The following is a 23,007-nucleotide window of genomic DNA, read 5'->3' as shown; positions in this document are numbered from 1 at the left end:
TCCCCTTGGGATGTCAGGTACATAGACACGTGCACCTGGTGTGTTTTTCAAGCTGCCAGGTGCAGGATTCACGCTGTGCAGTTGGTCATGTGAGATCCAGCCACCTTAACCCCATGCCATCAGTTGGTTCCTCTGTAGCACATTTCTAATATTTTCTTCAAATGGTGATTTTAGACATCTCTGCCTCTATTTACCCTTCAGTCATTTTTTAAGAATCAATTGTTACTTAAGACTAAACTTACCTTTCATAGTTATTCAGTTCTCAGAAAAGTCATGATACATTTTTGCATAAAAAAAATGTCATGGCTTTTCTGATAATCCAATATTATAAAAAAAAAGACAAGCAATAGCAAAATTGTTGGTGGAAATGGAGAGAAAAGAGAAATATTGCACACTGTTGCTGGAAGTGTATATTAGTACAGACATTATGAAACACAATATAGGATTTCCTCAAAAAATTAAAAAGAGAACTACTATATGACCCAGCAATTCTATTTCTGGCTATTGTTTAACCAAAGGAAATGAAATCAGTGTGTCGAAGTGCCCAGTGTTCATTGCAGCATGATTATAATGCCTAGACACAGAATCAATCTAAATGGCCATCAATAGATGAATTGATAATGAAAATGTACATGCACACAATGGAATATTGTAATATTTACTCTTTACAAGATGTAAATCCTGTCATTTGTGACAACAGAAGTGAACATGGAGTACATTATGCTAAGTGAAATAAGTGAAGCATATAAAGACAAACACTACTGTTCTCGTTCTATGTGGAATCTAAGAAAATCAAACCTATAGAAGAAAAACGTAGTATGGTAGGTACTACAGGATGGCAGTGGTTAGGGAGTGGAGGAAGATTTGGGAGATGTTACAAAATTAGGAAGTGAGGAAGTTACAAAGTAAGGAAGAGCAAGTCCAGGAAATCTACTGTACAACGCAGTGGCCATAGTTAATGCTATGGTTCAAATATGTCCCTTTGAAATTCATTTGTTAAAATTTGGTGAGTCATTGTAACAGTTTGTGAGGTGGAGACTTAATCTGATTATGGGATTAGGACATGGAGCCTTTGGGAGATGGTCAGCATTAGATAAGGCTATCACGGTAAGAAAGGACCCCATGAGTGAGTACTGGGGGTTTCCAAGAAGAGGAAGTGGAACCAGAGCAGAGACAAATGAACACAGACACATATTCTGCTCACCTCACCAAGTGATGCCCTGGGCTGCCACAGGACTCTCCCAGCAGGGAGATTCTCATCAAATGCAGCCCCTAATCTGGGACCTCCAAAACTAAGAGCTAAATAACCTCTATTCTTTATAAATTACTCAGATTCAGGCATTTCTGTTATTAGGACCACAATGGACTAAAACAGCTAATGTACAGTAAACTTGCAAATTGCTAAGAAAAGTACATTTCAAATTCTCTCATTATTAAAAAGAACTTTGTGGGACCAGCAGTTAGCGTAATGGCTATGTCGTTGGACTCCCATGTAGACCACGGTCCACGTCCCGGACCCGGTGGCTTAAAACTCACGCCGGGCACGTGTGTGTGCGTGCCCAAGATCCCGAGAGGAGAACGGAGGAGAAGGGATTGCGGCGTGGCCATCCCCCCTGGGGGGGGATTTCTCGCTTTCTGTCTCTCTGTCTCGCTCTGTCTGTCTGGCGAGTGCACGCGCCCTATAGCAAAAACCTCTCCAAAAAAAAAAAAGAACTTTGTGAAGACCAGCAGATGGCATAATGGTTATGTTGCTGGGCTCCCATGTAGTCAACTGCCATTTGAGTCCCAGGCTCAGTGGCTTATATAACTCATGCCAGGAGTGTGAGTGTGTGTGTCCAAGATCCCAAGAAGAGAATGGAGGAGAAGGAATTACAGCATGGCCTCCCCTCCTGGGGGGTAATTTCTCCATTTCTGTCTCTCTGTTTCTCTCTGTGACTCCGGTGAGTGCATGTGCCCTATAGCAAAAAAATCCCTCTCTAAAAAAAATTTAAAAAGAAGTATGTAAGTTAATGGAGATGTTAATTAGCTTGACTTGGTCATTCTACAACATATACATATATCAAAACATATACATCAGAAATACATAATTTTTATTTATCAATTAAAAAATGAGTTAACTTAGGGAAAAAAAAGAATAAACTCACCTTCCAAATGGAAAGACACAAAAGTCAAGAAGACCAAGGACAGAGGATCAGTCTCTATGATGTAGGTGCAGTTCATGTTGTTGTCATATTTCCTTGGGTAGTTTGGAGAAATGATGTAACCTGAAGGTTTAGTGAAACGACTTCCACACCCTACGTGGGAACAAAATGGCACCATCAGATCATTAGTGCTCGTGTGTATCAGTGAAGGAAAGTTGCATCTTACAAAGTCCCTAGAGGTGTAGTTCCCTCAGATATTCTACATGGGAGAAGCAATAACTAAAAGAATTCAACTCTGATTTAAAAATAAGTACACGTGAAAAAGAAGAGCATTTATACACACATACAAACACACATACACACAAATTATATATAGATATTATTTAGAGCATGCTGCAGTTTTGGGGCTAAGTAGAAATTTTACCCCAAATCATGGCAAATCCCCTAATATGAAGATATCAGGGGAACCAGCAGTTAGCGTAATGGCTATGTCGCTGGACTCCCACGTAGTCGACCGCGGTTCGTGTCCCGGACCCGGTGGCTTAAAACTCACGCCGGGCGCGTGTGCGTGCATGCCCAAGATCCCGAGAGGAGAATGGAGGAGAAGGGATTGCGGTGTGACCATCCCCCCTGGGGGGTGATTTCTCGCTTTCTGTCTCTATGTCTCTCTCTGTCTGTCTGGCAAGTGCACACGCCCTACAGTGAAAATCTCTCCAAAAAAAAAAGAAAGGAAGAAAAAAAAAAAGATATCAAAAAAGGGTAAATTGGAGTCAGCACGTGGCATGGTGGTTAAGGTGGACTCAAAAGTGGCGGACCATAGTTAGAGTCCTAGACCTGGTGGTTTATTTTCTCTCTCTCGCTCTCTGGCCAAATTGAAGAATAAGATTAATAGATAAAATTAAATAAATACTTCTTTTTAAAAAAGGAAAAATTGGCAAAGATTTGATAAAGTTTATGTAAAGAAATAAAATTAATAAAAAGTAATTTGTATCTGCTTACTACTTTATACACTTAATGTCCTTAAAATGTCTTATTATTAGAAAACTATGCTATTTTCATTACTATAATCTGGCCATGAGGACATAGTTTTTTGGGTTTTTTTGTTTGTTGTTTGTTTGGTTGTTTTTGTCTTTTTAAAGTTGGATTTACTAATCCCCATGTTTACTAAATTCTTACACAAAACAAAATGACATTTGCTTTCATATAACCACTAACTAGTTAATCCACATCCCTCTTATCTATCCAGTATGAAAATATCTGTATCCTTTTAAATTGATATTAAAACACACTAGTTGCTCACATACACACACAACAGACCAAGTAAAGATTTAAGATTAGCTCTGAGCTCATCTTTCACTATTACTCCCTCCCACCACCTCATTTTTTCTTTTTTAATTCATGTCTGAAATATCTTTCACCGTGCTATTTTCTGTCATTCCCTTCCTCAAAGTTTTTCCTACATGGTGGTTTACAATTAGTGGCTACTTGATTTAACTCAACCAAAAGGCACACACTCTTGGTCCTTAGACTTGAAAACTGCTACATTTCTCACTAACTTAATTTGTGTTTAGTAGCCAGAGAGAAGTGGATCTACATACCTAAAGGAAGGTATCTCAGAGAAAGGAAGACTCTCAGAGAATGTGGCTTCCAGAGTTTAATGGGCATGAGAATCTTCCAGGTGATAGCTAAAGCAGGCATGACCCCATTCATGGAGATCCTGGATGCAGATGTCTGAGGTGAGGCCCAATAATCTGCATGCTTTTCCAGCCTCCTCACTCCACTAACCGCTAGGTGATTTTGCTGCAGGCAGTCAAAGTGCTGCTGTCTTTTAATTACTGGGTACCTGAGTTTGCACACCCTCTGAATTCTAGGCTTATGTTTAGAGATTTGCTAGTGCCATTCATGCCTTTTATATCATTTCTCAACTGACCAATCGTTGAATTCAGTGACATTCTTGTGATTTTTGAAGGAAAGACTAGGTAGCTTGCCATATTTCTGGACACCCTGCTCCTCCCCTAGGACTCCCAGTTCTAGCCAGTTCTAGTCTTTCCTCCCCAAGCCTGTCCATGGCAGCTACCAAAGAAATGACCTGGACTGTCATTTCATTGGTCTGGCCATGTTGACAGAATTAATTTATATTCTTTCAAGCACCTGAGTTATTTTCTAGTGCTACTTACGGCTGACAAAGGACGCAGAGAAGCCCTGGGCTGGCGTCTCTTGAGACTGGAAGACAGCAGTGAATGCGTTTCTTGGAGTGACGATGGATCCAGGGGCGGTGTTCCCGCAGCCTGTGGCTAAGAGGGCTTTGTTGACCTCTTCTGTTCCTGCCCAGACCTAGCAGGGTTGTAAACATGAATTAATGCTCAAGATTTTCCCCTGTCAATGTTTTAGTGCTTGAGAATAATGGTGCTCAGGTGTATATAGAACTAAGCATAATAGTAAATAAAGTACATGCAAATCTGCAATATGCTATTTTGAGAATTTTCTTTTGCAGCTGCTTTTTAATAGCATATTCCATTCTGACTTCTCTAGGGAGAATGTGTTCATTTTTGTGCAGCTGGGTATGGATTTTTAAAAAAATCAATCACCACTCTGTTTCCTCTTTCTGGGTGACCTGAGCTTGTGAGGTGCTGAGGGAGACAGGACAGTGCTGTGGGCTCCTGTGTGCTCACCACTGGTCCTGGGAGGATGGCAAATTGCATTGTGGCTAGAGAACATTTGCCAAGAAAGAGGCCCACAGAAACTACGACCTTGTGGAGCAGAAAACAGAGGACATGATTTCCAAGTATCAGCATGAACTGGAATAAATCATACATACTTCTTGGCAATTTTGAATTGTTTTTAAAGAATTATTTTATTGACCTTTATTTATTTGTTTGTTTGTTTGTTTTAATTTGACCAGAGAGGGACAGAATGAGAGAGAGAAAGTGAGAAGACAAGTTGCCAGGTCTAGGACTTGAACCGTGGTCAGCCATGGGGAGTCCAGGGTCCCTGACCACCACGCCACCTGCCGGGCCTGGCAGTGTTGAATTTTAACGTTCATTTTGAAATATGGATGAAGTTCAGTCCCTGTGTGCTATTCACTGAAGACCAGCTTGGCAACTCCCAATTAGACCCGGGCTGTCATTTAATTGGTCTGGCCATGTTGATAGAATTAATTTATATTCTAGTGTGAAAAATAGTTGTTGGAGAATAAAACTGTGAGCATCAAAAGTCCAAATCAAATTCATCCTGCACAGCTGAGGGAAGGACAGAAACATTAATCACAGAATTACCAAGTTAAATGCAAAACTCCAGTGGTGAAACAAGGAGCTGAAGTTCGTGTGGAGAGTTACACCCTGGGTTTTACCTGATTTGGGGGTGAGGACTGCCCTGAGGAAGTCCTGAAGCAGGAAGGGTTCCAGCTAGCTCAGAGAACAGAGAAAATTGAGAAGGCTGTGAAGGAGGCTGCAGAGGTGGCTCCTGGGGCCAAGGCCCATAGGCCTAAGGGTATGTTAGAAATTCTGGTCACTGTCTTGAAAATAGCAAGAAGTCACCTGGAGGCTTGGTTTTATGGAAAAGTTATAATGCAGGGAATCAGAAAAAGAGAGGATACTGGAAAATCGATTAGGAGGGCTTTGTCAGGGTTTAGGTGAGGCTCAAAAACGTGGCATCACTCAAGGAAAGGATGAAGGCATGCCCATTAGAAGGTGAGTCCATAAATGGAACAAAGGCCACTGAATACGTTAACCAGGTGATTCCCTTAGGTCAATGACTCTCAACCTGGAGCAATTCTGCCCTCTCTAAGGACATTTGGCAATGTCTGGAGGCATTTCTGAAGCCACATCTGCAGTAGGGGGTGCTGGGTAGGAAGCGGGGATATTGTAAAATAGCCCGTAATGCACAGGACAATCGCCCTCACCCTATCCATCTTGCAACACGTCCACACAACTGAGACTTGTCTGGTCAAAGAAGGAAGGTACAATAGTTGGGTCTGGATTAGTCTTACTCGACTATTCAACATTTTCTTCTTCACATCAAACTATATGAAATTACTCATTCCAAATATACTTCTTTCAAAAATAACCCCCAAACAGAACAATAAACCCCCCATGCCATTAAAAACCTTGCAATTGGAATATCAGTCCATAGGAGAGGAGTGAAGTGGCACTGACTCATAGCACTGAAGTAATAGTTCTCGGTTCTTTAAAGCATATCATGTTGATGGTTTTTCAAACACTGACTACCCAGGTGTTAGTCACCTTATTGAAGACTAATTGTATCTGCCATTTATTAATTGTGGGAGGTGTCTGGCACTGGAGATACTGAGAACAGAAACTCAGATATTCTTACAACCACTTAAGGAAATCAATACAAATGCCATGAAAGATGCACACCCCAATTTTACCTCTTTATTCAACTATGGTAGGAAATAATACAGAAGTTTTCTATCCATGTCTTATAAATTATAAACAAAACTTACTAATAAATAAATATCTTCAGATACTATTCTTACAAACATCACTAGACAGGCAGAGTGAAAACTAAAACTTTTAACAAAGAACTTCAGGGTCCTACATAAAACCTTCAAAAATGCTCAAATGCTTATACTTCTCTGAAATCGTTAATGATGGATATGTATCTCTGTGTTTTAGCCCCACAAGATAAGTTTGATAATAATAACAATTGCAACGATGATGATGGCAAAGAGTTATTAAGCATTCATTGCTGCCTTGTTGGTCAAAACCTCATTTTATTGGTTACATGATCCAGGACTCATCAAAACTCTAAAATATTACTAAATTGTCATCAAGTCAAAATTTTTCTGACTTTTCTTAAGGTGATGTACATTTCAGTCTGGCTTCAGGTTTTATTTAATCATTCAGGCAATTATTTCAGAAAAGGCAAAATGAAGTTTATTGGGATAATCGCAGATTTATATCCAGCTGTAAGATATAATTCCAGAGAAATCCCTCATACACATTTTTCAGTTCCCTCAACATTCATGTCTTGTCAGACTAGAATAGAATGTCACAACCATGATATTGGCATCAAGGTAGCCCACTATTTTTATGCAATACTGTACTTTTGCTTGTGTGTGTGTGTATGTGTGAGTGTGTGTGAACTTGGAGCAAGTTTATGTCCAACCACAGTCAATACACGGAATAGTTCCATATCGTGCAGATCCCTAGAGTGGCACTTTTATAACCACAGTTTACTCCCACACCCTATCTCTCTAACTTCTAGCTATTTATCTATTCTTCTTTTATTTTTTAGAGAGATTTTTGCTGTAGCAAAATTTTCAGAGGGACCAGAAGATGGCTACATCACTGGATTCCTAAGTAGTCAACCCTGGTTTGAGTCCTGGATCTTGCAGCTTGAAACTAATGCTGGGCGTGTGTGTGTGCACATGTGTGCCCAAGATCCTGAGAGGAGAATGGAGAAGGGATTGTAGTGTGCCCATCCCCCCCACAAGGGGTGATTTCTCACTTCTGCCTCTCTGCCTCTCTGGAGAATATATGTGCCCTATGGCAAAAATCTCTCTCTAAAAAACATCCCCTAATATATTGTCATTTCAAATAATTATATAAATGGAATAATTAATTATTGCATAGTTTTTTGGTGAATATCTCTCCATACTATTTTGACAGTGGCTGTTCTGGGTGTTACATATGGGATTATAAGAGTGTATTGGCATCAACATTTGGCTACTTTGAGTTAAGAGTGGAAATTGGACATCCACTCAAGTCCTTTTACCTTACCAACTTTTCAATATCATAGTCTGAAGTAACTGAGGGCATTGTAATACTTTTGCTTTAATTATTAATTATTAAATGGGCATCATTGAATTTATAAGGAAAAGGATGCTCTCTTACATGTAAATTATTTTTGCACATTTTTTAAAAAGAGATTTTTGCTATAGGGCATGTGTGCTAGCTGGAGAGACATACAGAAAGTGAGAAATCCCTCTGGGGTGGTGGTGGTGGGGGAATAGAAAGATTGCAATCCCTTCTCCTCCATTCTCCTTTGGGGATTTTGGGCATGCACAAATGCCTGGTGTGAGTTTCAAGCCACCAGCTCCAGGATTCAAACCACAGTCAAACACGTGGGAGTTCAGCACCTTCACCTTATGCCACCTGCTAGTTCCTATTTTTGTTCTTTCCATGTTCCTTTTCCTTCCTGGTGCTCCAGGATTACTTCTTGTATGCTTTCATTTTTGTCAGGCAATCTTTACAGGGAGTTCTCCTAGCAGTTATTTCTTTTATTTTCCTTTATATGATGATGTTTAATGTCCCTTTTACTTCTAAAGGACAGTACATAGTAATAGTTATGGTTGACAGTTTTTTTATTTCAGCATTTGAAAAAATATAGCGTCACTTTCTTGTGGCTTCCATGGTTTCAGATGAGAAATCCACTTTCGTTCAAATTGGTATTACACTATGGGTGATATCTCAGTTCTCTCTGGCTGCTTTCAAATTTTTTTGTTTGCCTTTAGTGTTCAGAAGTCTTATTACCATGTGTCTTGGCTTGCATTTCTTTGGGTTTATCCTGGGATTCATTCAGATTCCCAAATCTGTGTGTACCTTTCGCCAAATTGGGGAAAGTTTACAGTCATTATTTCTTTGATTACATTTTTATCTGCACCTTTTCATCTCCTTCTGAAGCTCTAGTCATATGAATGTTGGGTCTTTTGTAACTGTCCACAGGTCCCCAGAGTTCTGTTTATGTTGCTTTTTTTGCTTTTGTCTTGTTTTGTTTTGCTTTGTTTTTACAGTCTATTTTCTTTTATTCAGATTGAGTGTGTTCTCCTGTCCTGTCCTCAAGTTCACTGACTATACTCTCTGCCATCCCCTCTGTAGTATGGACCCTACCCAGCTAGCTCTTCATTTCCATTGTTGTGTTCTCAGTTCTGTAACTGCCATTTAGTTTTTCTTTATAGCTCCTATTTATTTGCCTAGCCATTTTATTTTTTAATTTTGTCTGTGACAGTTCCTGATATTGTAGAAGGCATTTGTTAATTAATACCTATTAGAAAAGAAGAACGGAAGGAAAGAAAAGAGGAGGGAGAGAGGAAGAAGGGAGGAAAGGAAACAACAACAACAAAAAAGAATGGAAGAAACAGGAGGAAACAGAAGGGAAGGGAAAGGAAAAAGGATGGAAGGGAAGAGAAGGGGGAAAGGAAAGGTAAAGAGAAGGAAAATAAATAAAACTTGATCTTTTAATAATTATCCACGGAAAGGAAGCCATACATGCTCACAAGAATTTAATAAAACCAGAGAATAATTGAGTTAATTTACCTAAGCATTAAGAAGCTAAAAAAAAATCATAGAGCTATATGTGTGTGTGTGGTTCAAATTCTAACTCCTAACAGTGAGGTTACTCAGTTTTTCATCCAAGAAATCCAAGCAGCAAAACTGTTCTTTCTTATACTGCAAAGCAATGATTATTTTCTAGTCTAAATGTTTATGTTCATAGAACTATTTTGGCTCCAACTAAATAAACAGGCACACTAACCTTCACAAAGCTGTTCTGACACTGTCCTTCACCACTGGGGATTCGGAAGTCGCTGTCAAAGCGGATCTCCAAGTGTTTACTTTCGTGAGTGATGACTGTCCAGGAACACCTGCTGTTTTCAGGAAAATTCTGAGGCCAGTGAGGAGATCTGATTGTGCCGTTTTCTGAATGAAATATTCCACCACAACCTGGAAAATTGTAAGGAAGAGTCATCAGTTTGTGAAGAAAGTGACAATTTTGGAATCCCAACATTGCCAAAAAAGGGGACACTTCTCAATGGGAGATTTCAATTCATCTTCCCTTACCTATGACTCAGCATGAGGGCCAGAACACAGTGAGCACTCTCAAAAAGGGAGAGGAACTTCAGCTGTGACTGTTTTCTTACACGTTTACTGACTGCAACTGAGACCACCACTCCCTGATGCAAAGTAGATACACTTCTATCTTGTCTGAAAACAATAGCGATAATTTTTATCCCCTTTAGGCTAGGTAGAATGTGTAGCCTAGTAACGTCAAGTTCTCTATTTTATTACTACTAACACATGGGAATACAACTCTATACTTATTTGTCCTTTTACTCTAACTGGATTAGAGAAAGTGATTTCGAGTAGGGGAAAATTGTCCCTTTAAGCAATCTACTTCATTTGTATTAAAACTGACTCATGAATGGGAACAAATAATAGGATTGAAAGAAAAAATATCTCGTAGTATTTTCATACTCTTAAAATATGTACTTATGGGACAACAAAGAAAAATATAAACTTAGCAAAACACACTTAACAGATCACAGCACATGCGCACACATCTGGCGTGCGGGGGTACTCTGGGATGTGGATCCAGGTCCTTTCCCACTTGGGTTCAGTTGTGTAACCACAGCATCACCATCTGGCTCCACCTTTGCTTTTCAACTCTTGGCTATTAGTCATTCCTCCAAAACGCCCCTCTGACTTCAGTAGCAGCCAGTGGTTCAATGAAGGGAAAGTTTGACTACAAAGATCATAATAACTCTGGCTCTACTAAAACAATTCTCCTGTATGATTCAGTAAATCCTGAATAAAGTATCTAATGTAAGTCCTTATATTTTCTGAGAATTTTCACAAGGTTTATATTATATTTGCATAAAAGTTACTCTGTTTTTATTTTGTTTGTTTTGTTTTGTTTTGTTTTGCTATAGGATATATGTGCTTGCTAGCGAGTGAGAAATCACCCCCCCACCAGGGGCAATGGCCATGCTGCAATCCATTCTCCTCCATTTGCTCTCCTCCTGGGATTTTGGTATACATGCCCACATGCCTGGTGTCCAATCTGGGGCCTGCAATTATAAAACACCAACATTCTACAAGACTGACCAATGGGAGGGTTCCAAGTTTGTGATCAGAGAACTCCCTGCGTCTGCAGGATGCATTCATGTCCAGTGTCCCTGATTTAGGCCTGACTGAATCTGGGACTGCAGCATCAGGTCCCCGGAGTGTTCTCTCTCTCCCTCTCATTAAGAAACAAATAACTAAAATTTTTTAAAAAATCAAACCTGTGATATTTTGATTCAGTGCTTGTGTACTATAGCATCTGTTCTAAATCATCAAACAATCCTCATCTTGTCACTTTCCTCTTCAAAACACTTCGATAGCACGCATTGTTCAGGAAATAATATATAAAACAAGGCTCTTCATGCTGTGGCTATTTTTCTACCCTAAGCCTATCATACAGCATTCTCCCTTTAAGCTTCAAATAATTTAAACTGCTTTTGATTCCAGCACTTAATTCTATATCTTGAGATTCCCTGGTTACAACATGGAGGAAGCAGCATGAAGTTCTAAAATCAAAGTTTCTTCATTCAACTGCCCTAACTCAAACAATGACTCTAACAAGTCAGTTATTTCCCTGGGCAAACAATCAACCCACTTATCCTCCGTTCTATCCATGAGATATAAAGAAAATTGGGGCTAGCAGGTGGCACAGTGATTAAGGGTCTAGATTCTCACATGGGCAATGTGGTTTGAACTCCCAACCTGGCAGCTTGAAAATCACACCAGGTCTTGTGCACACATGTCCAAAATCCCAGGAAGAGAGTGGAAGAGGAGGGATTGTGGCATGGCCATCCCCCACTAGGCTGTGATTTCTCTTTTCCTCTTATTGTCTTTTACTCTCTCTCATGAGTGTATGTGCCCTATGGCAAAACCCTAAAACAAACAAAAATAGAAATATAGAAAAACTATGTTAACCTTGTCCAATAACTCCCTTGCAGGGTTACTACATGAGATGACATGTGTGAATATTTGGGACTAAGTCTTACACAGAGCTGGTACAAAACATACATATTTTAAATTAGTTAACAAGTTTAGAAAAGATATTACTGAAAATGACAATGAGCACAGAGAATGTTTCTTTTACCTAAAGTTTGTGTGCTCCATGTAGCGTAAAATCCACCATTTTGTATTGACTGGTCTGAGTTAAAAATCACTACCAGCTGGTTGGAACCAGACTGGATTGTCCTGGGGTTTGAATTCCCACAGTATTGTCCTATTATGGGTGATCCAGGGGAGCCACCATTCCTGATAGTGACGGAATCCCAAGCACAAGCTGAATGGCTTTCGATATCAAAGTCAGTAAATGTAAGCTGCAGGAGAAAAAAGAAATCATGAGTACACCAAGTTGTGGCCTTATCTACATCATGGTTACAGGTCCTTTTATTCTGCCTTCAGTGACACAATTGCATATTTCTACCTATATATTTTCTAATGTATGAAGTCATTTCATATATATTATATATTTGGAGAGGTTTTTGCCATAAGGCACATGTGCTCACCAGACAGACAGAGACAGAGAGATAGAAAGCGAGAAATCACCCCCCAGGGGGGATGGCCACGCCGCACTCCCTTCTCCTCCATTCTCCTCTCGAGATCTTGGGTACACACGCACATGTGCCAGGCATGAGTTTTTAAGCCACCGAGTCCGGGATGTGAACCGCGGTCGACTACATGAGAGTGCAGCGACAGCCATTATGTTAACTGCTGGTCCCAACTATATATTTTTTTAATGTGTGAAATCATTCCTTTTTTTGTTTTTTTTTGGTACCATGTGATTCAAATTTTCAGATTATTTAATTCTCCCCTTCCTCTGCTTTTGTTTGTTTGTTTGTTCCTTATTGAAAGGTCTACGGACTATTTTTCCAGGATGTGAAAACATTATGGAGACCCCACCAGTCCCTTGGGCTAGAATGGCAACTCATATCAAGAAGATGAATAGGGTCCAGCAGTTGGCGTAATGGCTATGTTGCTAGACTCCCATGTAGTTGACCGTGGTTTGAGTCCCGGACCCAATGGCTTAAATTCATGCTACGCATGTGTGTGTGCGTGCCCAAGATCCTGAGAGGAGAATGGAGGAGAAGGGATTGCAGTGTGGCCATACTCCCTGGGGAGTGATTTCTCACTTTCTATCTCTGTCTCTCTCTCTCTTTCTGGTGAGTGCACATGCCCTATAGTAAAAACCTCCCCCCCCCCAATAAAAAGAAGAAGATGAATAGAATATATCTCTCTCTTAGATGTAGAATCATTTTCTATGTGTAGTTTTTCCTATGCCTGAGAAAGGAATTTTATTCTTCATTAACTATAAATTTCCAGATATCAATGTATGTATTCTAACAGAATTTCAGAGAGAAACATTGATCTAACTGTAGGATAAAAGCCTACGCTAATCACTTGCTTACAAAAAAACCCTCTTCATTTGCATGAAATCATTTCAAAGCATTTTATCCCATCCTTAGAACTCACAGTGATGGTGTGCCCTTCAGGGGCTTCCAACAACCAAGAACAGTGGGTCAGGCTGTCGTAAGAGGCTGGGTAGTTGGGGCTTGTGATCACTCCACTCTCACCTACTTGTATTCCACCACAATCTGAAATTAGATTTGTAAATTTGATAAAACAAAATACAAAACAACGAAACCCAACAAAACCAAAGCAGTACCAATAGCTACTATACTTTTTGATAAAAAAATACAATAAATGAAAAAAGTAAATGAATTCCTGAAACGTAAGATTGGGTGGATGACTAGAAATAAACAGAATTCTAGATAATAGTAACTAATTAATTAATTAATACATAGTTAACTATCTAATTATATATTAGCATAGCAAGTTGAAAAACTGGTACATTTATAAAGCAAAGTATAGTGTGATATCCAACTCAAATAATGGTGTTTCTTAAAAACCTGACTTTTCTTTCAATCTGATCAATAAAAAACAAATGACAAGATGGTTGAGTGAGTGGATAACAATCAATCTCGGTCATCTCAAACTGAATGTGTAGCAGTTTGAGAGGATAAAGAACTAAGATGAGAGCTCCAGGGTTGGAGCCTAAGCTTTTGGTGACAATAAATAGGAAGAGAAGACATAGCTTTCAAAAAGGAAGGACTGAAATCGAGACTTTTACATAAAGTTGGGAGTCTGAGAGGACTGCTATGTTAATTAGTAAAAGGACTAGAAAAACACTAGTGGCCCAAGGAAATCGCAAGGAGTAGTGCTGACATGGTGGGCTGAATTTTCAGGTTCAAACTGTGAATGTCACAGATGCAAATCCAATACAAAACATTAGCAAATAATCTTCAGAAATATGTATATGTATAATATACATCAAGACCAACTAGGGTTAGTTTAACAAACAAGAAAAAATAATGATTCAATATAATTGATCACATTAATATGTGAAGTGGGGGAAGGATAATCTGAATATACACAGAAAAAGCATTTGATAAAATCTAATACCCATTTGCATTAAAATCATTTTTTGTACACTAAAAATTGAAGGGACTTTTTAATTTGATAAAATGTATTTGGAAACCTAAGAGCAGTCAGCATGTTTAACATGAAATGTAAGAAATTCGGATTAAAACCAGAAACAAGATGTTATTAGCCCATCAGTTCATTAGCATAATAGCAACTTTAGCTAGTGAAACAAGGCAAGAAAAAAAAAATGAAGTATTGGACCTGAAAGAAAAACAGAATTGTCATTTGCAAAACACGATTGTTCATATAGAAACACCAAAGTGAATTTATAGACAAAATATTAAAGTTAGGAAAAGTATAACAAATTTTCTGGACTAAATATAAATGCATAAAATTGTTAGATATCAGCAACAAACAATTAAAAATGTTATTTAGAAAATCTCATTGACTTCAGCATCAAGGGTAATAGCTACCTAGAAATAAATCTATCAAAATATATGTGGGATCTTATATTTATTTATTTATTTATTTTTATGTCATGTTCTTTTATATATTCAATCACATTATTTAGCTTACAAAGTGAACATGTGTACATTTCTCTCTAGTCCAGTTGATAATACTATAAAATTATCTTCAACAGATAATACCACATTTCTTTGTTCCATTAATGCTTTGCCTCTCTATTTTTCTTCTAAAAGTCCTTCCACAGACTCTACTCTTTCACCCACACTATATTTGGTATTTACAACCATTTACTGTGTTTCTATATCCTTTAGTCAATCAGTTTCAGTCATAGAGTGCAGACACTTGATATACATTAAGTGGGGACTTATGGAAACAATCACAAAGTTTTACCTATTATTTTATTGCTAGAGTTTGAGATATTAATCCTACGTCTTACCTGTGAAGAAATACTCTGCACGGAATCCCAAATGTTCTACACGTTCATTGGTAACAAAATGTATCCATACCTGAGAATAAGGAATAACCAACGGCACTGTAGGTTTTGAAGGGCCACAAAATCTCCCTATTAGGGGCCCATCGGCATCACCTGGACAAAATAATACACCAAGTGCCATTATTTATATAGCTTTTGAGAAATATATTCAATGAATTCAGTAGGAACAAATAAGAATAAATATTTCAAGGTATTCACTGACACACATTTAAATTCTGTCCCAGAATTAAAGTATTAGTGGCAGATATGACACAGTTTCTGTCAAATACAAAATAAAGTTTCCCCAACAGGATGGAACAAAAATGAAAGCAAAACATGCTATAATAAGGATGCAGAGAAGAGGGGGACTCTTACACATATCAATGGCAATATAAATTAATATAGCCATTATGGAAAACCATATGGTGGTCCTCAAACAGTTAAAAATAGGACTACTTTGGAACCAGCAGTTAGCTTAATGGCTACGTCACTGGACTCCCATGTAATTGACCACGGTTCGAGTCCTGAACCCGGAGACTTAAACTCACGCCGGGCATGTGTGTGAGTGTGTGTGTGTGTGAGTGTGTGTGTGTGTGTGTGCCCGAGATCCCAAGAGGAGAATGGAGGAGAAGGGATTCCGGTGTGGTCATCCCCCCTGGGAGGTGATTTCTCACTTTCTGTCTCTCTGTCTCTCTCTCTCTGGAGAGCCCACGTGCCCTATGGCAAAAACCTCTCCAAAAAAAAAAGAACTACTTTATGATCCGCTAATCATACTAGTATGTATATATCCAAAGGAAAGAAAACCAGTATGTCAAAGATTTCTGTACTCCATTGTTTACTGCATCCCTATTGTCAATAGCAGCAATATGGAATCAACTCAAATGTCCATCAACAGATAAATGAATAAAGAAAATGTGATACATGTATATTATTCCACCATTAAAAGGAATGGAATTCTGTAATTCAAGGCAAGATGGGCAAGTCTGAAGGAAACTACATGAAGTGAAATGAGCAGGCACAGAAAGACAAATACTGCAGGCTCTCCCTCATACGTGGTAGGTAAAAAATTGGCTGCATATTAGGAGAGAGTGAAATAGCGATTACTAGAGGCATGGGTGTCTGGGAAGCGGGGGAAAGAAGAGCTTTTGAAGGGGTTCCTTTTTAGAGTGATGAAAATGTTCTGGAATTACACAGTGATAATGGCTGAACCATATTTTGAATGTACTCAAAGCCACTTTTCTATTTACAATGGTTAAATAAAATGGGGAATTTGATGTGTGAATTTTATCTCAATTTTAAAATGCCACTTTGGTGTGGACCTCTCTTTACTGTAAGTGCTATTTTGTTCCAATTTGTGTTTTCATAAATATTTATTATATTTAAACAGAGATAAAACTAATTAATAATTTTAAAAAGTTTAGACGCGCTTTTTTTTTTTTTTTTGAGAAATTTTTGCTATAGGGCATGTGTGCTTGCCGAGGAGAGAGAGAGAGACAGGGAGCCAGAAAGCAAGAATTCATCCCTCGGAAAAAAGGCCACAATCAATCCGTTTTCCATTCTCCTCTTGGGATTTGGGGGATGCACGCACATGTGCCCAATGTGAGTTTGAAGCTGTCACGTCTGGGACTCAAACTGTGGTTGGCCACATGGAAGTCCAGTGCCTTACCTACTATGCCACCTGCTGATGCTTAGACATGCCTTTTTAAGAACTAAGAAATACAGAGGGCTTTAAAAACCTATGGAAAAATTAATTTAAAAAACTATGCATAGATTTCAAATTCTTGCACAGAACTTAACTCATACTTTAATTCCATTTTCCATGAATTATTTGAAGTCCCCTCATATAATACCAATGGGGTAAAATATACCCTGAAGATGAAAGTAACAACTGCCTAAAGTTTTAAAGATTTTATGACTGCATTTAATCAACTAGGATATTGGGTTGTTGGGAAAGTCATGATGCATTTTTGCATAGAAAAACAGAAAAATATATCATGACTCTCCCGACAACCTAATAAACAGAACATTCAATACTCGGGCCTAGAGCTGTCTGAGCTAAATATTTTTATAAAGTTAGTAATCTTTTCACAGAAACTTGATTAACAATTATAGAGCACCTATATAGCTCACATTTATCTGCTCTGTTTATTCTGCCAGATGAACATCACTGACCTTATAAATCAACAAAATGGAGTATTTTAACTGTCTCTAAATCTGAGAGAGCAAAGGAAAGATTGTGTTGAACTGGTGAAATCTGACAGACAGATTTGTTGTACTTGAGTCTGTAAGCAAGTTCTGGCTTAGGTCGAAGCTGTTAGGGCTCATCAGAATTGCATGAGGATACTCTCAAACTACAACTTTCATTTCCTCATAAGCCTTTTCTAGACTTACTAACCTCAGAGAGCCAGGATGATTCACTTGGTGAGGCCCTGGTTCTATGACTAGAAATTTTACCCAAATTCTGTCTCCCATGCTCTCAAAGGTAGCAAACAGCATTGATTCCCATTGCTGCCCAAGAACATCTTCACCAACTAGTTTTCTCCTGCTTTTAGTCTCTAGAATTTTGGATAACATGGACCTTAGCAAACTTTTCATTGTCTACAGTATTATTTTCTACTTATTTATTTACCAAGAAAAGAGTGTAAAGCGAATAGTAGGAGCAATCTAGTGGGTAGCCTAGGCCTTGACTATTGATTAATTTTCTATGAATATAGGGTTTCTAAAAATCTTGTGGTTTATCAAGTACAACTCAATCCTTTTCTATCATGAAAACAAACTTGACCGCTTTTAGGATAATTCCCCCGAATAACCTCCATGTGCGTCTGCATCTGATACACTGCAAGCCTTGTTCTGAACTTCTAAGGCCTGAGTATAATTTCACAGCCTCTTCCTAAATCCTGTCTTCAGGAAACTGAAAACACATTCTGACTATGCTAAATTCCTGTTTCTTAAGAAAAGAGTCTTGAGTAGTGAGCGTTGACAGGAAAACCCTAACTCAAGCAGAGAGCAGAAACCACCCAGAATCTTTCTTGGGTAAGTCTCGTGTGTCAGGGTGTCAACACGGATCCCCTCCTCACTGCGGTGCACAGGCACATCTTCCTCAGCTGCCACATACAGAATCACAGCGTTGTTTGAGCCAAGTTCTTCTGGATCTTCCGTAGCTCCGTTATAGCTGTTTAAGTCCCTTCACTGTCAGTGATCTCCAGGCATAAGAAGGATAGTACAGGTAAATAAGAGAAAGCGTAAACTAAACTCACCGACTCGAAACTCAAGGACATCAAATTGACAGTCTTGGTGACTTTCTAGGTAAAAATCCTCAAAGTGAATGTAAATGGATGAATTTCCTTCCTTTGGGTTGCTGAGAGTCCATTCACAGTTTAGGTTTTGTGAGTAATTACTGACTCCATCAAAACCAGGAGAAGTAAAGTTTCCTTCAGAGTCATTTGGAAGAAACCCACCACACTCTAAAAAAATGAAACGCAATGGAGAAAGTAGTAGTAAGATTCAGGCCATAATGGAAGACACAGGTAATAACAACAGCAACATCACTGCTTTGATTTGTTTTCCTAGTTGTAGTCAAGGTTGTGGGTAAAAGCCTAGCTCCTGCCTGCAAATTATGGAAGAAGTTTCCATGAGTTTATTAAGGACAGATGTACAAAAATAATGTTTTTTATATTTCTTTACTGGTATAGATCAAGTGACTGGGGTTTGGCTGTGCATAAATTCTTCCAAATTTGGGCCAAATTTGAGAGTATCATTCATTCATATTATTCATTAATATTTAATTCAGAAGAATCTTGGGAGCAGCAGTTGGCATAATGGCTATGTCGCTGGAATCCCATGTAGTTGACCACAGTTTGGGTCCCGAACCCAGTGGCTTAAACTCACGCCAGCGCATGTGCATGCATGTCCCAAAATCCCTAGAGGAGAATGGAGGAGAAGGGATTGTGGCGTGGCCATCCCCCTGGGAAGTGATTTCTTGCTTTCTGTCTCTCTGTCTCTCTCTGTCTGTAGTCAAGGTTGTGGGTAAAAGCCTAGCTCCTGCCTGCAAATTATGGAAGAAGTTTCCATGAGTTTATTAAGGACAGATGTACAAAAATAATGTTTTTTATATTTCTTTACTGGTATAGATCAAGTGACTGGGGTTTGGCTGTGCATAAATTCTTCCAAATTTGGGCCAAATTTGAGAGTATCATTCATTCATATTATTCATTAATATTTAATTCAGAAGAATCTTGGGAGCAGCAGTTGGCATAATGGCTATGTCGCTGGAATCCCATGTAGTTGACCACAGTTTGGGTCCCGAACCCAGTGGCTTAAACTCACGCCAGCGCATGTGCATGCATGTCCCAAAATCCCTAGAGGAGAATGGAGGAGAAGGGATTGTGGCGTGGCCATCCCCCTGGGAAGTGATTTCTTGCTTTCTGTCTCTCTGTCTCTCTCTGTCTTCCTGGCAAGCACACGTGCCCTACAGCAAACAGCCTCTCAAAAAAAAAAAAATTTAGAAGAATCTCCAAATATTATTGGTGATAGGTCCCAATGGCTTTGATAGATAATTCTCTACTTGTTTCAAAAATTTAATTGCATCAAATAGGTATTACAACACTGGAGTGTCAATGATTTTGCCCTTTTGAATCAGGAAATGAATGCTTCTTATACCAATTAAATAACTGAGAGTGCTTATAAAATTTTCTTCATTCCCACTCCGAAACTTAAACATCCTTAGGTGACAGCATCACTCTAGAAAATGGGGGACATTTATGATTAGAGGCCACATCTTGTTTAATTTTGAAATATTCTGTACCAAATACAAACTCCCCCATTTGTTTTAATTGCAAATAAATATATGGATGGATGACTAAGAAACAATCGACTATTTTCTGTCCAAGTGAAATAAATGACTGTCTAAACTAAGTTACCATCTAAGAGATAGACGGTCTCTTTCAACACAAAAGAATGGACAAGGACACGGAACTGGCAATCAATCCTAATGGCAACATTGCATGGCATTCTGCTAGAAGCTCATCTAACACTATTATTTTTTTTAAGTTTAAAATTTACAATAGTGGTTTGCTTTCTGAGGTCAGAAAGTGTTTTCTGTCTGGAGTAGGTTTCTATCTCCATTACGCTAACTGCTGGTTCCCCTGTCTGGAGTAGCTTTCTATCTGCTTATATGTTTGTTGTTATGTCAAAGATCCCAGAAGAAGCTTCGATCCTAGGTACTAAAGGGAAAGCAGAGGCGGGTCAGCAGCTGTTGTTGGCGATAGCTGTGGGCTGAAGTGAGGGATGCTGCCAGGATCCTACATTACCTGCATCTTCGCTGGATGTGTAGGAAGCAAGAAAGCCTCCATATGGCCTGGATCCATCAGTGAAAAAAACAACTCTCATTGTGTTCCCAGAAGATGCTATCTCATCATTTACATTCTCACTACTACACAGTTTTTCCAGCTGGGGTGAGTTACTTCTAAGGCCATTGAATACCTGTTGGAATAAAACAGTTTACCCTTTAGCTGCACCTTCCATCTGAGTATTTCCTAGTAGATGACATTCCCAGCCCAGATGCACTTACTTCCGAGAGAGCCCTGCATTAAAATGCATTACTTAACAACATGGGCATCTAACCCAGTGCCACAAGCCACTATGTTACCCTGAGCACATTATTTTTGGCCTCAGGGTATTTTACTAAAATGAAAGTATTACAGTAATGCCCTCCTGCCCTGTGGTGACAAATGAAAAATTGCTGTACATTTCGCAACTGGAAACTGTGATCTAAATGTAAAGTAGATTGTGTCACTATGCTTATGTTGTAGTTCACAGAGTTTACCGCGGGGCAGTTTTTCTTAAGACTATGTCAAGACCTTTGATATTTGGAAAGGCTGAAATTTTAGTCTTTGACGGTTTGAAGTATATAACAATTCAAATAGTTTTAAATACCCTGGAAAGCAATTTTAAAAATCTGTCTCAATATAAATATAATATTAGGTTATCAGAAAAGCTATGACAAATTTTTGTTTTCCTATGCAAAAATGCATCATGACTTTCCTGATAACCCAGTAGCTAATTCCTAATTACTTGTTGATTCAAACCCCCAATATTTTTACTCATTTGAATTTTAAAATATCAAATAGAGTATTTCTGACTCCAAATATTAAACAATAACTCTAATAATTCTAGTTATTCATATAATTATAATAATTGGTAAGGTATTATTCCACTGGTTTTTTTGTTTGTTTGTTTTGTTTTTTTAATGAATGTAGCTAATTCCTAATTACTTGTTGATTCAAACCCCCAATATTTTTACTCATTTGAATTTTAAAATATCAAATAGAGTATTTCTGACTCCAAATATTAAACAATAACTCTAATAATTCTAGTTATTCATATAATTATAATAATTGGTAAGGTATTATTCCACTGGTTTTTTTGTTTGTTTGTTTTGTTTTTTTAATGAATGTTTCAGCATTGGTTTTTTTTGTTTGTTTGTTTTGTTTTGTTAATGAATGTTTTTAGCATGCTTGGTTTTGGTTTTCACAGTTTAAGGTTTTTTTTGTTTGTTTGTTTTGTTTTGTTAATGAATGTTTTTAGCATGCTTGGTTTTGGTTTTCACAGTTTAAAAGGGAAAACCAATTTCAACCAAGAATACTGTACCCAGCAAGGTTATCCTTCAAAGAAGAAAAGACAAGAATATTCTCAGATAAACAAAACCCGAAAGAATTTACCAACACTAGACCAGATCTCCAAGAAATTCTCAAAGGAGTGCTATACAAGGAAAATTAAATACAGACACACCGAAATAAGAGTTCAAAAACTAAGAAAATGGCCAACTTAATCATAGAGACATGTCTGGAGTTGAATATTATACCCCAGAATTTACACAGGAAGACTGGACCACAACAGAAGATAGATTACATGAGACCGAACTGGTGAAACAGCATTTTATGACTTTTGACTAAAACATTTCTGATTTTCTTCTAGGCTTTGTTTTCCAGTTTTAAGGATTTTTGTCCTGTCTTGAGCTGCTAGGTTCATGTACCTATTTGAACAGAATCCTAACCTGTTTCCTGTTTCCTTTTAAATGAATGCAAATTAATTAATTTAAAATATCTCAGAAGAAAATTACAGTGCATTTTGTAACTGGATTCTAGCTTTGTCCACAGTTTTAGTTTAAGGTACTTTGTGAATCAATAAAATGTGGGGGAAAATGTAAATAATAATAATAATAATAAAAGTAAATATGAAAAAAAGAAATACTTTAATAACTCACTGGGACCAGCAAATGGTGTAATGTACATTGCTGGTGTCCTTTGTAGTCTACTATGGTTCCAGTCCCGGATCCAGTGGCTTTAAACTCATGCTGTGTGTGTGTGCGTGCATGCGTGCCCACAATCCTGAGGAGGACGGAGGAGAAGGGGTTGCAATATGGCCATCCCCACCAGAGGGTGATTTCTCACTTTCTATCCTTCTGTCTCTCTGGTGATTGCATGCACCCGACAGCAAAACAACTCTCTCTAAAAATAATCATAATAATCAATTGAGTAATATTCATATTTTTCAAAATAATTTCTTATTGTAATTACACTCTGCATGTGATAGTTGTACATCTTTTTCAAAGCATGTGTAAGATGTGTAAAGATCAAATCAGGGCAGTAAACGTATCTACCATCTCTGACATTGATCATTACTTTGTGTTGTGTACATTCAAACATCTGGTCTT

The 23,007-nt window shown here is 38.3% G+C and overlaps 1 protein-coding gene across 1 annotated transcript in view; it reads right to left on the bottom strand.

Annotated features, from left to right (window-relative positions):
- Window positions 1-23,007, bottom strand: part of CUBN (cubilin) — a 327,155-nt gene that overhangs the window by 89,884 nt on the left and 214,264 nt on the right. Inside the window, 8 exon segments of the mRNA XM_006159747.2 lie at window positions 2,145-2,294; window positions 4,319-4,475; window positions 9,636-9,823; window positions 12,027-12,252; window positions 13,406-13,527; window positions 15,258-15,407; window positions 18,551-18,757; window positions 20,603-20,774. Of these exon segments, the coding sequence (XP_006159809.2) occupies window positions 2,145-2,294; window positions 4,319-4,475; window positions 9,636-9,823; window positions 12,027-12,252; window positions 13,406-13,527; window positions 15,258-15,407; window positions 18,551-18,757; window positions 20,603-20,774 (1,372 nt within the window).

This window comes from Tupaia chinensis, unplaced genomic scaffold (genome assembly GCF_000334495.1).
Source record: "Tupaia chinensis unplaced genomic scaffold, TupChi_1.0 Scaffold000647_1, whole genome shotgun sequence".
NCBI lineage: Eukaryota > Metazoa > Chordata > Mammalia > Scandentia > Tupaiidae > Tupaia > Tupaia belangeri.
The sequence above is the reverse complement of the archived record's forward strand: the minus strand, read 5'-3'. Positions and strand labels throughout refer to the sequence as shown.